The sequence below is a fragment of the Ciona intestinalis genome, chromosome 7 (assembly GCF_000224145.3).
Source record: "Ciona intestinalis chromosome 7, KH, whole genome shotgun sequence".
Taxonomy (NCBI): domain Eukaryota; kingdom Metazoa; phylum Chordata; class Ascidiacea; order Phlebobranchia; family Cionidae; genus Ciona; species Ciona intestinalis.
In genome coordinates, this window is record NC_020172.2 from 5,230,131 (window position 1) to 5,244,059 (window position 13,929).

The 13,929-nt window shown below is 34.0% G+C and overlaps 1 protein-coding gene across 3 annotated transcripts in view; it reads right to left on the reverse strand.

Annotated features, from left to right (window-relative positions):
* LOC100176906 (rho-associated protein kinase 2) overlaps positions 1–13,643 on the reverse strand; it is a 33,115-nt gene extending 19,472 nt beyond the window's left edge. For all 3 annotated transcript variants that reach the window (XM_018812427.2, XM_026835288.1, XM_026835287.1), the window contains exons 1-13: positions 13,385–13,643; positions 12,111–12,192; positions 10,894–11,054; positions 9,880–9,957; positions 8,507–8,682; positions 7,822–7,906; positions 7,317–7,430; positions 3,641–3,810; positions 3,035–3,126; positions 2,021–2,180; positions 1,664–1,697; positions 1,516–1,548; positions 1,270–1,361 (exon numbers count right to left, since the gene is read on the reverse strand). In XM_018812427.2, the coding sequence (XP_018667972.1) occupies positions 1,270–1,361; positions 1,516–1,548; positions 1,664–1,697; positions 2,021–2,180; positions 3,035–3,126; positions 3,641–3,810; positions 7,317–7,430; positions 7,822–7,906; positions 8,507–8,682; positions 9,880–9,957; positions 10,894–11,054; positions 12,111–12,192; positions 13,385–13,486 (1,379 nt within the window). In that variant the 5' untranslated portion in view covers positions 13,487–13,643. The remainder of the gene's footprint in view (positions 1–1,269; positions 1,362–1,515; positions 1,549–1,663; positions 1,698–2,020; positions 2,181–3,034; positions 3,127–3,640; positions 3,811–7,316; positions 7,431–7,821; positions 7,907–8,506; positions 8,683–9,879; positions 9,958–10,893; positions 11,055–12,110; positions 12,193–13,384) is intronic.
* Positions 13,644–13,929: the final 286 nt, after the last annotated feature.

Consider the following 13,929-nt stretch of genomic DNA (forward strand, 5'->3'; position numbering starts at 1 on the left):
AATTGTTTAAAACTTGATCAGGATATTTGAATATTATGTGCTAAAGGTGTCCCATCTTCCCCCACAGTACTATACGACAACGATAAAAGAAAATTCAAGATTTACATTAAGATTTATAAAAGTTTTTGTGTTCAATGTTGCAAGCTAATACAAGTATTTATCAAAATGTTAATAAAACAACATACATTTTATTGTGTACTACGCAGCACTAAAAAAATCAGAAATTATGTTATACAGTAGGGTGGGGCAAGATGGGACACCTTTTAACTTCATTTTCTCGTCCCATTTAGTAGTAAACAAAGAACATTTGAAGGATCATAAAACTATATCCTCACAACTCCCACAGACCGTTGTTAATTATTAAAAACACGAACAGGATATTTGAATATTATGTGCTAAAGGTGTCCCATCTTCCCCCACAGTACTATATACCTTATAGAAACAATAAACAAAATCATGGAAATTTATAAAATATGTATATTCTACTTTTTTAGTGAACTAATTTGTTTGATTTTTTAAATGTGTATTATACAATGTATGCTGTGATGCTATTATACTGTTCTAAGCAGTTGCTATATGGTTCCCTGTTTCTATTTATAACATTATTATCAGCTAAGTGCTAGAGTTATAAATACCATCATAGGAAACATACACTGTGTGTTAACATCCATTTAAGTCAAAGGTTATATTTGGTCTGTGCTAGTTGTGTACTTATGTACATGTATTGCATACATAGGTGCTTGAATTTTAAAAAGTCAAGATAAGTTTTAAAAGATAAAGTTTATGACGACGAAAACATCAAAGTCAAATTATTGGCTTTTATTTGGGAAATAGATTGGATTGATCATTGCACTATCACCACTGTATATTGTTTATTTTATGTAGGTTTGTATGCTGTTCAATTGTTTAAGCTTTTTTACTGGCCACCCATGGATACTCTGATTTATTTTTAGGGTATATATGCACACCTTTATACCCATTTTAGGCGCCTATGTCTGCTAAATAGCTTCAGCAACTCGACTGTGAGCATGGAAGTAGCAACCATGGATAAGACACTCAAGTTCCCACCCACAAGGACATAAATGACCAAACCAACCAAAAGTCATGTCTGCTTATCCACACACTGTAATAGCTTCAGCAACTTGACTGTGGGCATGGAAGTGGCAACCATGGATAAGTCGCTCAAGTTCCCACCCACAAGGATATAAATGACCAAACCAACCAAAAGATACTCAGGTTCCCACCACCCAATAAAACAAACACACTCACTCATATTTATTCTGCAGTTCCTCCCTCTTCTTGACCTCCTGTTTAAGTTGATTCTCCAGGTTTTTCACTTTGACTTTTAACCTTTCAGAATCCTGTAATAATAAGATGTTAATGTAACAATAATAATTTCCGCGAATCTGACCCTGATCTGGTGCTCATTGATTTGAATGACCAGATTCTTAATATAACAAGGGTGTTGGTCTATTAAAACATATGATAAGTGCAGGGTTTAATACATTCACTCACCTCTCCTATAGCTGCAATGTTACTGGTCTTTTGCTGCAAATAAATTACAATAACGTTAAACACTGTATGTTGTAGTAAGCATTTTGAATTAGAGTGAACTACACAAAGCTGTTAACAGAAAATTAGTCACAACAGTAATATTACTTACATTTGAAACTGTAGGTGCTTGACCATTGCTGTATCTGTAATAAAAGTTAAGACAATTTAGAAACAGCAACATAATTGAGGAGATGGGGAAAGGAGAGAGAGTAAGAAATAAAGAAAAAAGTTAACAAAAATTGTTGAAATAATTAAAAAAGGGGGAACAATTCTTAAAACAATTGTAGTAAAGTAGAGAAAAATAAAAAAGTCATGAAATAGGAGGTAATGAAAATGTGTCCAAGAGAATGTTTGAAATTAGCAATCAAGCTATCAATTAAATTACACGACTATTGTCATCGATGAAAAAAAATGCAATAGAGGAGAGAATTAAAGAAAAAGGGACTTGAGCTGTCAATCAACTTACATGGAGTCACTTGTGAAGGTGAACCCAATAAAAGGTAGATGGTTCCCCACAAATGCTTTGGGGGCGGGAAAGTTTTCGGGTTCAGTTTTCTCTTCTTCGATATCGTCAAAGTTACGAGTGTCGGTGTCCCCGTTTAACTCAGGGACCACAGGGGCTACAGCTAAAAGAAGGGGTTTTGGTTAAGATGGGGCAATATATTGTTTATTGTGGGTGAACAGTAAGTATCAGGGGGTGGAACATTCAATATAAAGACAATGTTATATTTACATTGAAACTGACCAGAAAATTTGTGTTTTAAACACATGAATTTGAGTCATATAACAAACACCCGTTTCTACAGATGTGTAAAACAGGAGTAACGTAAGGTCAGAGGGTCAGTTCGTAAAAAATCTAAATTAAATCAGTATTTTAAATACTGAAGAAGTTTTTTTCCAACCATTAACCACACGGTTTGTGACATCACCATAGATAAACCCACAGTACCACACTATAGCAATGTACAATAAGACACCCTATTCAAGCACTCTTCATATACTAGATTAGTTAGAAGAGTCCTTACACCTTAAGAGGGGCAGACACTTACACTAACTTTCTATAGACAAGATATTTGTTGGTGTTAACATAGGAATGGAAAGGGTTGAGAGCTTTAATACTTAAGGCGGTAACTGTAGGACTACTTTGGGTAAGATGTAAACTACATCAGCAAACATTTTGTTTCACCAATAAAAGAGTAATACTATATAGAAAAAAATTACCACTTATGATAGTAACTGTAAGACTACTCTGGGTAAGATGTAAATTACATTTTGAGCCATTATAGATTCACCAAAGAAAGAGTTATATATATAGCACTGTGGGGTAAGATGGGACACCTTTAGCACATAATATCCAAATATCCTGATCACATTTTAAACAAATAACAATTACCCCAACGCCCAAACTACTTTTATACAAGCATGTATAAATAAATGTGCTTCACAAGTAATCTATGAAATGTCAATAAAATCAACTTACTGTCACGTAATGTGTCAAATGTCCATTGATCATTTTTGAAGAAGCTTTGGTTTCTTATTTCGTCGACTCCGTGGTTTCCTAATCTGTCCTTTCTGTTGGTGTAATAAGTTGGGTTAGATCCGTATACGTACTGCCATGTTGCCTATATTCTATAGGGGTGATGTAGGTCTATTACCCCAAAGCCAAAAAACAACGCATGAGCCCAAGCCTGGGTTGGCATGATGGAGGCTAACCCTTGATTTTTTTTTACAATGCATTAATCAATAACTATACCCCCATCAAAGGAAGCAGCACACACATATATACATATCAATAAAAAAAGTTTTCACAGTTTTACCCATCGAAAAAAATTCCAAACTTTCACATATTTCATAAAACATACATAGCAGGTAGCGCGCATATATAATAACAAAGCTTATAAAGTTTCCAAATATTAACCACATATATTAATAAAGTATCACACATAAATATATCAGTGAAAAAAATAAACTTCACACATATTTACCTGTCGATAAAAAATTCCAAACTTTCACATATTTTATAAAACATACATAGCAGATAGCGCACATTAATAAATCTATAAAAAACGAAGTTCCGCATATTTACCTATCAGTGAGAAATCCACAAATCAACTGCTTTGCATTATTTGACATCTCCACATCATCAGGGAACTGTAAGGAGTTTTTATGATCCATGATTTTACCGTAAGTGCCAACAAGAGAGTCAGCGTAGAATGGAGTGTCACCAACCAACATCTCGTACAAGAAAACACCAACCTAGAGTTTAGGGTATTGTAGTATAAGTAAATGTATACGAAAGTCCAAAAGCGAAAAAGAAAACATTTGATTTGGCCCATTGATTTTGGCCATTTGATTTGGTTGGGTCACATACTACAGTACTTTTTACAGGTTTTATATTTTTGTGTTGTTTTTTTATACCTTCATTACTGTAACAACCCCAAAACATCCAATAACATTCAGTAGTACAAAATTATACAATCAATAATTCTTAAACCCTAGGTCACGACTTAAAAGCAAGCGTCCATTTGATTTGGCCGCCTACTACAGTGGTTCAACCTGCTAAAATGGTTATATGTTTATTGTTTACACTTTTTATGCTTAAAAGTTGTGTTAAATGCAGTTTCCGTAATCGCCAAAGTTTTGCTTTTAATTTAAGCTTATGTGATAGAAAACAGTGGCGTAATTGTGACAGTTTGCCAAACCATGGCTATTTTTAGCAAGAAAGTTTTAAAAAACAAATGCCAATACTGTCTCTGTTTACCTAACACAAGTTTCAAGGTGCATATTTACACCAGCGTATGAACAATATTGTTACTTGCATATTAAGCATTGTTCATGCAATAAAACAACAAATATAGATTCAATATAAACACAACAATCCATGTTTATATAACGCAATTGTACGTATTTTGAACATTTCTAAAACCATCTTCGGTGATGTCAAAAGTTAAAATAAAATAAAAACGATTGTTTCATATGTATATATATGGGATATTATATTTGTCTTAAAACTGAACAGAAAATTCAAGTTTTATGCACCTAGCTATACTTGTTTGTCCTTGTATAATGAAATTGCTTCATCATAACTTATATTTAAGTTATATTATTAGCACAGGAATTGTATTGTATTGTATATATATGGGCTTTTGTGTCTCTATTGATACTAGCAAAAAAACGCATTTGTAAACCTAGTAACTATAATTTATATGGTTAATTTTGTCCTTGTTTAATGAAACTGCTTCATCATTTCTCATTATTGAGTTATATTATTAGAACATTGCCCTATATATAACCACACACACACACACATATAACCTCACATGAACCGAATAATTAACAATCAGAACTAACAAGCTAATTGTAATCAAGGGTGTCGTGTTACAAGTTTCAGGAAAATAACTGAGAAACAAAAATTTCTATGAAAAATACAAACATTTTAACCATTTCTTTATTATTAACCACAAAAATAAGAACAACGCAAAAATTGTGTTCTGTTAAATGCTCATAACTCATTCAAAAATATTAATTTAAATGTGTTTTTTTTATTTGCTTTTTTATCATAAAAGTAAGAACAACGCAAAAGTTGTGTTGTGTTAAATGCTCAAATTTCATAATGGCCAGTTTCTTTTTATAAGTTTTATTTCTGTAACGGGTGTGTTTATATAACTCTTATGTTTTTTATTCTATTGAATTTTATTAAGGGTGAGGTCCTACAGTGAGAAACGCCATAGGGCTTTGGATATTATTATACTGTAGTTATTCATAGACACTTATTTTGAAAAACCATTGAAAAAAATTAAGATCATTTTATTTTGATGATCAAAAATACTTCAAAACTTAATTAAATATACAGTCAACATTGCATGGATGAGTTTTAAGTTAAGATATTTTTTTGCACGAAAGCATACGAATTGGTTTACAATGTGCCTGCTATGGCAGCTGGGATATAAGCCAGAGTTAGGCCTTTGGCAATATTTTTAACACATAATTATAAACATTTCCTTAACACATGTATTGCAGCTAAATGGCTTTTTATGCAAATCTCAGTTACATGACTTTAGCAATAGCCACAATAGATTCCATTTAAATAAACATATAGAAGGGTGGGGTAGGACGGGACACCTTAGCATAATATCCATATATCCTGATCGAAATAATCAACAACAGTCTATTAGAGTCGTGGGGATAAGATGTTAGAATTCTTTGAATGTTCTTTGTTACTACCAAATGGGACAAAAAACAGAATGAAAAGGTGTCCCATCTTCCCCCACCCTACTATATGTCCACATTCCATTTAAATAAAAATATGCCTACAAATCCTATGGAGATATTACATCCAGTCATTTCCTAAACATGACATATTGTATACGTACAGTACGACATGGATAATATCATTCGCATAAGTTTATGTCACGCATATTATGATTCATAAATATAGAATCGTGGCGACTGATGACGCCTTTATCACTTAAATGTTACTACTGCGTAGAGGCATGGCTCTATATATGAAATGTTTCCATTTAAAGAACATACAGAGCGAACGACTTTTGAATTACTAAGAAAAAGCGCCGGACGAATCTTAAATTATTATAAGGCCATAAAAGAAATCATATTTCTGCATTTTATATTTCAATACTTGTGCATTTTAGAAATTGACACTTGCAAATTATTTTTTCTAATTTCTAGGATTTTTAAGGTATTCTCTTGTACATCCTTGCCCGCTGATATTTTTATTTTAAAATACTTTTAAATTACAACAACTATTTCGAAATACAGTCTAATGTATAGAATTCTTTACAATGCAAAAAATAAAATAAATACCCATAAAAATTATATCTATATTGTTGCAAAGGTTTTGTAAAACGAATTCTTTTTGAAGTTCCTTTTGTATTGATTATAAAGAGAGTTTTTCCACAAATTTGCACCAAAATGGATGCAATAAACATTGCTTTTACTTCCTTATTGACGTAACAATGATCATTATTACAATAATGAGCTCACAAACAAACATGACTCAGCATTTATATCTAGGATTGTGACTAAGCAATGATGTTTCATCTATTATTAATCTACGATAGTTGCTTCATAATTTGAATTATTACCTTACACCACAATACCTAACAAACAGGAGAGAATTTCTATATTTTCAATGCATCTCATTCTCTATGTTGCAACCCAAAAGTTATTGTAAAAATTACATTAAACTGTATGCTTAAAAAAAGTGAAATGTGTAGTTTCAAAAATAGGGTACCAAAGCTTTGTTAATATTTTATTCTATACCCATATAATGTCTCAAAGACACACAAGACAAGACACTTAGCAGACAATACTTCCAAATAACGCCCTTGGAATCGGGATAATGGACTAAAGGGGGCTGTACACAGTATCCGGAATTCGTCCGTTTTGTCTGTTTCGTCCGGATTTCGCTGCCGCATGCAGAACTCGGTAATGGGTTTGCATACAACTTCGCAAGCGAATTCGCATGCCGGATACTGTGTACAGCCACCTTAACTCAGGCATGCTTACTCATAAAACAGAATGCGTGTAAAGATTTCTGTTCTATTTCGTCGATAAATAAGTTACGCACCAAAGCTACAAGGTAGCGACACCAATATTTCGAGCATGGCGGACGCAGCAACCTTCAGCCCAGCTGCTTAAGACCTTAAACTATGGTGGGCTATGAACTACTATCATAAAACTCTTTATTTCAATATAGAATATATCTATGTCAATATATATATAAGATATCTATGTCCACGTACCGACCACCAGTCGCACTCCCTCCCATAATGTCCGTCCCCACCTTGTGACTTTAATACTTCAGGAGAAATGTAATCAGGGGTTCCTACTGCGGTGTCCGACCTTACCATGCCATTCTGTTGGAACAATCAACATTATGACATCATTATTTAAATTATTTTAGAATTCTATAAGACTGTAGCATGGGAAGCAAGAGAAACTATGAAAAATACATTTTAACATAAGGAAAATGTATAAAAATATATGGAAAAAACATATAAAAGTATGGAAAATACATTTAAATGCCACAGAAGCCAAAAATAAATGGGACCAATTGTTACTGTTTATATAAAACATATGATAAAGTAATGTATGGGCAATGAGCCTACATATGTGTGCACACTGTAAGACTTCATCTATCAATGTACCATGTTTACTTCATGCAAAAATAGTATTAACTTTAAGTCCGCAAAACTGTTAATTATTTCAACTTTAACAAATGGAACATTAAGTTCCACAAACTGTTACCTCATTCATTTTCATGCAAGTTCCAAAATCAGCAAGTTTAAGGTGACCGTGTTTGTCCAGTAACATATTGTCGGGTTTCACATCCCTGTATATAGGGTGTATGGTTAACTATGTAGTAAGGGAAATTCTCTCTATGTATATATATATGGTATTGTTAAACTGGCCTATATTGTATCTATCTATAAACATATAGGGTCAGTGGTAAAAACTTTACAGTATGGAGATCTCTTTCTATGTTATATATGGTGTATTGCTATTGGGGAATATTTCTTTTTAATGTGTATCTGAGTATTGTTTAAATATATGTTAAAGTACTAATACATATCCAGGACCTCCGATTTTGTCTAGAGTTCCACTCATACTACAGATTACACATGAACAACAAACTTTAATAAATGCAGGGAGGTAGTGATAGGCAATGCTTAGGAAAATACAGTTCCAGGATTCCAGTTTTGCCCACCATACCACCCCAGGTTTGGTACCTATGATGGCCCATAACACACACATATATATACAGACTTAGCCCACATATAAAAAATCCCATTGAGTGTATTTATACAACTCCTACAAATTCCTTGCATGGTATAATACATAATACATCAAAAAATATGTTTTTACATATATACACATATATATATACACACACATATATATACACACATCTATACACACACATAGACCCCACCTGTGAATATACCCCATTGAGTGTATTGCTTCCAAAGCAAGTACAACCTCAGCCGTATAGAAACGAGCCCATCTCTCAGGAACATCGTAGTTTGACATTAAGTTTACTAAATCCCCACCCGGCATAAACTCCATCACCATGTAGAGGTATTTATCGTCTTGAAACGAATGCTCAAGCTGCAAAAAAGGTAAAAATATCATAAATAAACAGTTAAAACAAAGGTTTAAAATTCACAATATATAAAATGTAAACATAAATGTTCAAGCAGCGAAAAATTAAAAATTGAAATGACTATTTCAGTTCAAAAATGAATTGTGTTAAAGGTATAAAAAATTAACTTAATGAAAACTGCTAAAGTAAAGATATTTCTTGGCTTGGAACGAATGTTTAAGCTGTAAAAAAGTTAAAAAATTTCATAAATGGAACTTCCATTGAAAAAATGAAAGAAAAGTTGTTTCAGAAGCCGGGTAATTGCCGTTGCAAAAAAGTCCATAATTGTCATAAAACGTTTAGGTTGAAAAATTGGTTTACAAGATAAAAAGTGCAAACAAACTATTGAAGGTTTTAGCTGTAAAATGTCAAAAACTAATTATTTAAATTAAAACTTAGCCAGAGCTGCAATATTTGCATAAATTTTGTCAAAAAAGTAAAAAAAAATAAATTACAATTTGCAAGATATGAAAAATTGATTCTGAAACAGTAACTGAAACAGTTTAATGTTAACAAAAAAAAAGTACTAAAGAGACTGTTTTGAATTTGATATTAAACAATTTATCATTCTACTTTATAAGTTTTGTTATTTACACAAAACGCCCCCAGACAGTTTTTGTCTTTTATATCAATACAAGCATGAAGTATAAACCAGACAATACACAGGAATGGCTTTATATATAGAAGTTAAAAAGGATCATAGGTGCTGAGTCAGCAGCATGTTTTATACTTGAATGTGAATCCATAAAATTTTCCGCAAGCACAAAGTCCACAACTATTTTTTTGGAGATTATATTAAAACGTAAATAAGTTGTAAATTTGTAATAGGTCAATTGTGGCCAAATCTCAGGTCCCCTGGCATGCCATACTCCATGATCTCACACATATAGAATAAAATCATAGTGTAAACTGGGTAATCTCACATGACAACTCTGGTCAAAACCCTGCTGCAAACCCTCATATAGAATAAAAACACGCTATAGTTTAGGGTTAAAGGGCTAACTCTGGCCTAAATCTTAAATACAGCGACCAGTTTAACCTACGACACTCAAAAACAACCCTCATAAATGAACATAGCGTCCATAGTGATCACCTCATCCATATAGAATAAACCAACCGTGCTTAAAACCCAGGATAAAATACAGCAATGTTGAACGACTTACCCTCACTACCCACTCAGAGTTAGCCAGGGCCATGATGTCCCTCTCCTCCCAGAAGAAAGCCGACTCCGATCTTTTGATCTAAGGATGCAGGGGTAAAAATCAAGTAATGCAAATAAAAAAAAATTAAGTTATCTATATATTTAAAAACGGCACTCGCACTTTTTTATATGACTGTGGTGTACAGATCTCACTAAGCTAAATCTAACAATACCAAATTTCCATTCAAAACGAAGTAATCTATATTGTATATATACTGTTGTTCAAAATAATAAATAGTAAAGCGTCTAAACAAAATAAAAAATACCTGTACACGGGTGCCAAACTTTTAAAAATGCAGGGAGGGCACAGGTTGTTTAGACACATAATCCCGTGAAACAAATTTCAATTTATCAGTTGTAATGTTTACTGATTAGCAATTAATGCAGTCCAGAATAGGTTTGGTCTGCCCACCCTGCCACCCCCGGTTCCACACTTATGCGCATGTTACATGGCAGATTATGACATCACACAACACATAGTGAACAGACAGATACCCTTGAAACAATCACAATAGAGCAATTACCCATCATGACATTTCAAAGTTAAACTAATATTTGCCCAAATGTTTTAATATTTGTATTCCTCTTCCCATGCTCAGCAAATTAAACTTGTATTTGAATATTACTATACATTCATTCTACACAATACATTGAGTAAATAATTCAAGCTGATTTATATAAACCTAAAACCAAGGCTCTTCATACAAGAACAATTAGGTTGAAATCGTTTTCATAAAAAAAACACAAAAGTTTTTCAGCTTTACAATGTACGCCTTTTCCAATACAATATACAGTAGGGTGGGGGAAGGTGGGACACCTTTTAATTCCCATTCAGAAGTAAACAAAGAAAATTCAAAGAATTGCAAAACTATAACCTCACGCACCTGTGTTTTATACCACCTAAAAGATTATGAAATATGTACCCATTACTATATAACCATAGCACCAGAACCTTTTTTTATTGTATATAACTTACCATCTCAACCTTACTGAGCAGTTTCATGGCATATACACGTTTAGTTGGTTTGTGACGAACTAGTTGGACTTCACCAAAAGCACCTCGTCCGATTACTTTAACAATATCAAAGTCATTCGCACGCATTCGTTTCTTGCGCACTGTTTGTACAATGTGGGAATCTGGGAAAATAAAGTTTTATAAACACAATGTAGGTCTAGATGGTAGCACCCTGGGTGTTGGGGTAATAGACCTACATTCCAGGTCTCAGGTGTGCCTCACTGAAGACATCACCCTCATACAATAGAATCTCTATTATTGAGTGTCTGCAAACTGCCTCAGTAGGGTCTAGATGGTGGCACCCTGGGTGTTGGGGTAATAGACCTACATTCCAGGTCTCAGGTGTGCCTCACCGAAGACATCACCCTCATATAATAGAATCTCTATTATTGAGTGTCTATAAACTGCCTCAGTGGGGTCTAGATGATAGCACCCTGGGTGTTAGGGTAATGGACCTACATCCCAGGTCTCAGGTGTGCCTCACTGAAGACATCACCCTCATACAATAGAATTTCTATTATTGAGTGTCTGCAAACTGCCTCAGTAGGGTCTAGATGGTGGCACCCTGGGTGTTGGGGTAATAGACCTACATTCCAGGTCTCAGGTGTGCCTCACCGAAGACATCACCCTCATATAATAGAATCTCTATTATTGAGTGTCTATAAACTGCCTCAGTAGGGTCTAGATGGTGGCACCCTGGGTGTTGGGGTAATAGACCTACATTCCAGGTCTCAGGTGTGCCTCACCGAAGACATCACCCTCATATAATAGAATCTCTATTATTGAGTGTCTATAAACTGCCTCAGTAGGGTCTAGATGGTGGCACCCTGGGTGTTGGGGTAATAGACCTACATTCCAGGTCTCAGGTGTGCCTCACCGAAGACATCACCCTCATATAATAGAATCTCTATTATTGAGTGTCTATAAACTGCCTCAGTAGGGTCTAGATGGTGGCACCCTGGGTGTTGGGGTAATAGACCTACATTCCAGGTCTCAGGTGTGCCTCACCGAAGACATCACCCTCATACAATAGAATCTCTATTATTGAGTGTCTATAAACTGCCTCAGTGGGGTCTAGATGATAGCACCCTGGGTGTTGGGGTAATATACCTACATTCCAGGTCTCGGTTGTGCCTCACTAAAGACTTCACTTTATACAAACACATACAACAACTTACATCGATTAAGGAAACTTTCCACATTCTTATTTTTCTTCAAACCTGGAACATCTAGGTCAGATACAAGGGCAATGATGCTGTCCTACGATTAAAAATATAAAGAGTTAATAACTGGATTTACTATTAAGGTATATCAACAATGCTTTGTAGTTATGGTTTGTAATATTACATTTCTACATGAACATATATTTACAATAGCCTATATACACAAGAGCAGTGACGCTTTCCTGGAAACAAAAACATAAGAAATTAGTATTAAGATTTGCATTTAAGATATCTTAACAATACTTTTTAATATTGAAATGCATGTAAACAATGCATGGGTGTTAGAATAATGGTTAACTCTGACCCACCCTGGTCTCCTGCCCATATGAAATACAAATTGTTTTTTTTACAATAAATGTAATATTTATTGAATTTTATCACAACTATATTTCTCTCATAGATTCAGGATGCAAACAGTGCTAATTGTTTCATTAAAAATAGTATGTTTTCATGAAAATAAAATTTATTTTTGCAAAGGCACAAACTATATTTGTTTCTGTTTTGGTTCTGTAGTACAATTTAAAAACTAAATAGTATCACAGAAATGAGTATTATGTTTCCATAACAGGCTACTGTATATAAGGATAGTGTATCTAATTAAATAATGTATCATCCTACTTTAAATTACTTTAATCCTATTAGGAGATAATACAGTGTATTAGAAACACAGGTTTCTAAACACTGCAATAATAATGTTTTTAGAATCTCTATTATTGAGTGTCTATAAACTGCCTCAGTGGGGTCTAGATGGTAGCACCCTGGGTGTTAGGGTAATGGACCTACATCCCAGGTCTCAGGTGTGCCTCACTAAAGACCTCACCCTTGTGAATACAATCTCTATTATTAAGTGTCTATAAACTGCCTCAGTGGGGTCTAGATGGTAGCACCCTGGGTGTTGGGGTAATAGACCTACATGACTACATCCCAGGTCTCAGGTGTGCCTCGCTGAAGAATTTACCGTCATACAATAGAATCTCTATTATTGAGTGTCTAAAAACTACCGAATGTCAAGATATGGTAAGATATCTCAGGAAATACAATGCGTTGTCAACAAACAAAAAACAAACACAATAGAGCTTGAAAAAATGTAAAAACAGAATTCCACAACAGATATTTCTATACAATAAAGTAGCTGAGAAATAATTTCAAAAAGTAAAAAATTACAAAGCATTGCATACCTGCGAACAGAAAAGACCCACACCACACAATACATGCAACAAAGTACCTACCAGCAAAGAGTCTGCGCTGAGTTTTGATTGTCCTGTCAATACATGATGGGATAATTCCTTTTTTCGCTGATTATATTCCTCCTTAAAGTCAGCCATGACCATGGGTGAATGAATTTGTTGTTATTGTTGTTGTTGTTGTTGTTGTTGTTGTTGTTATTGTAACTTTCTCAGCAAATGCATCACCCAATTCACTGGTAGGCTATTATAAATCACCCCTACCAGCTGACTCTTGGATAACAAGGGAACTAACTATATTGTAAATGGAAACATCAACTATAAGAGAAAAGGAGTGTTTATAGTGAAGAGACAAACAATATTTGTGACCAGGAAACTTGGGCCAGGGTTGAACCATTACTTTAAATTTAAACTATTTTTCCCAACCATATTAAAAAGCAACAACAGTTTAATATTCTATATTATATTTAGATAGGTTCTTTAGAAAGACATGGCAGGGGGACCCATTGGAAAAGATTGGCTTGTACCACATTTAGAGAAATGGCTTGGATATCCCTTCTTGTAATATTTATAGATTTTCTTTAAAGCCC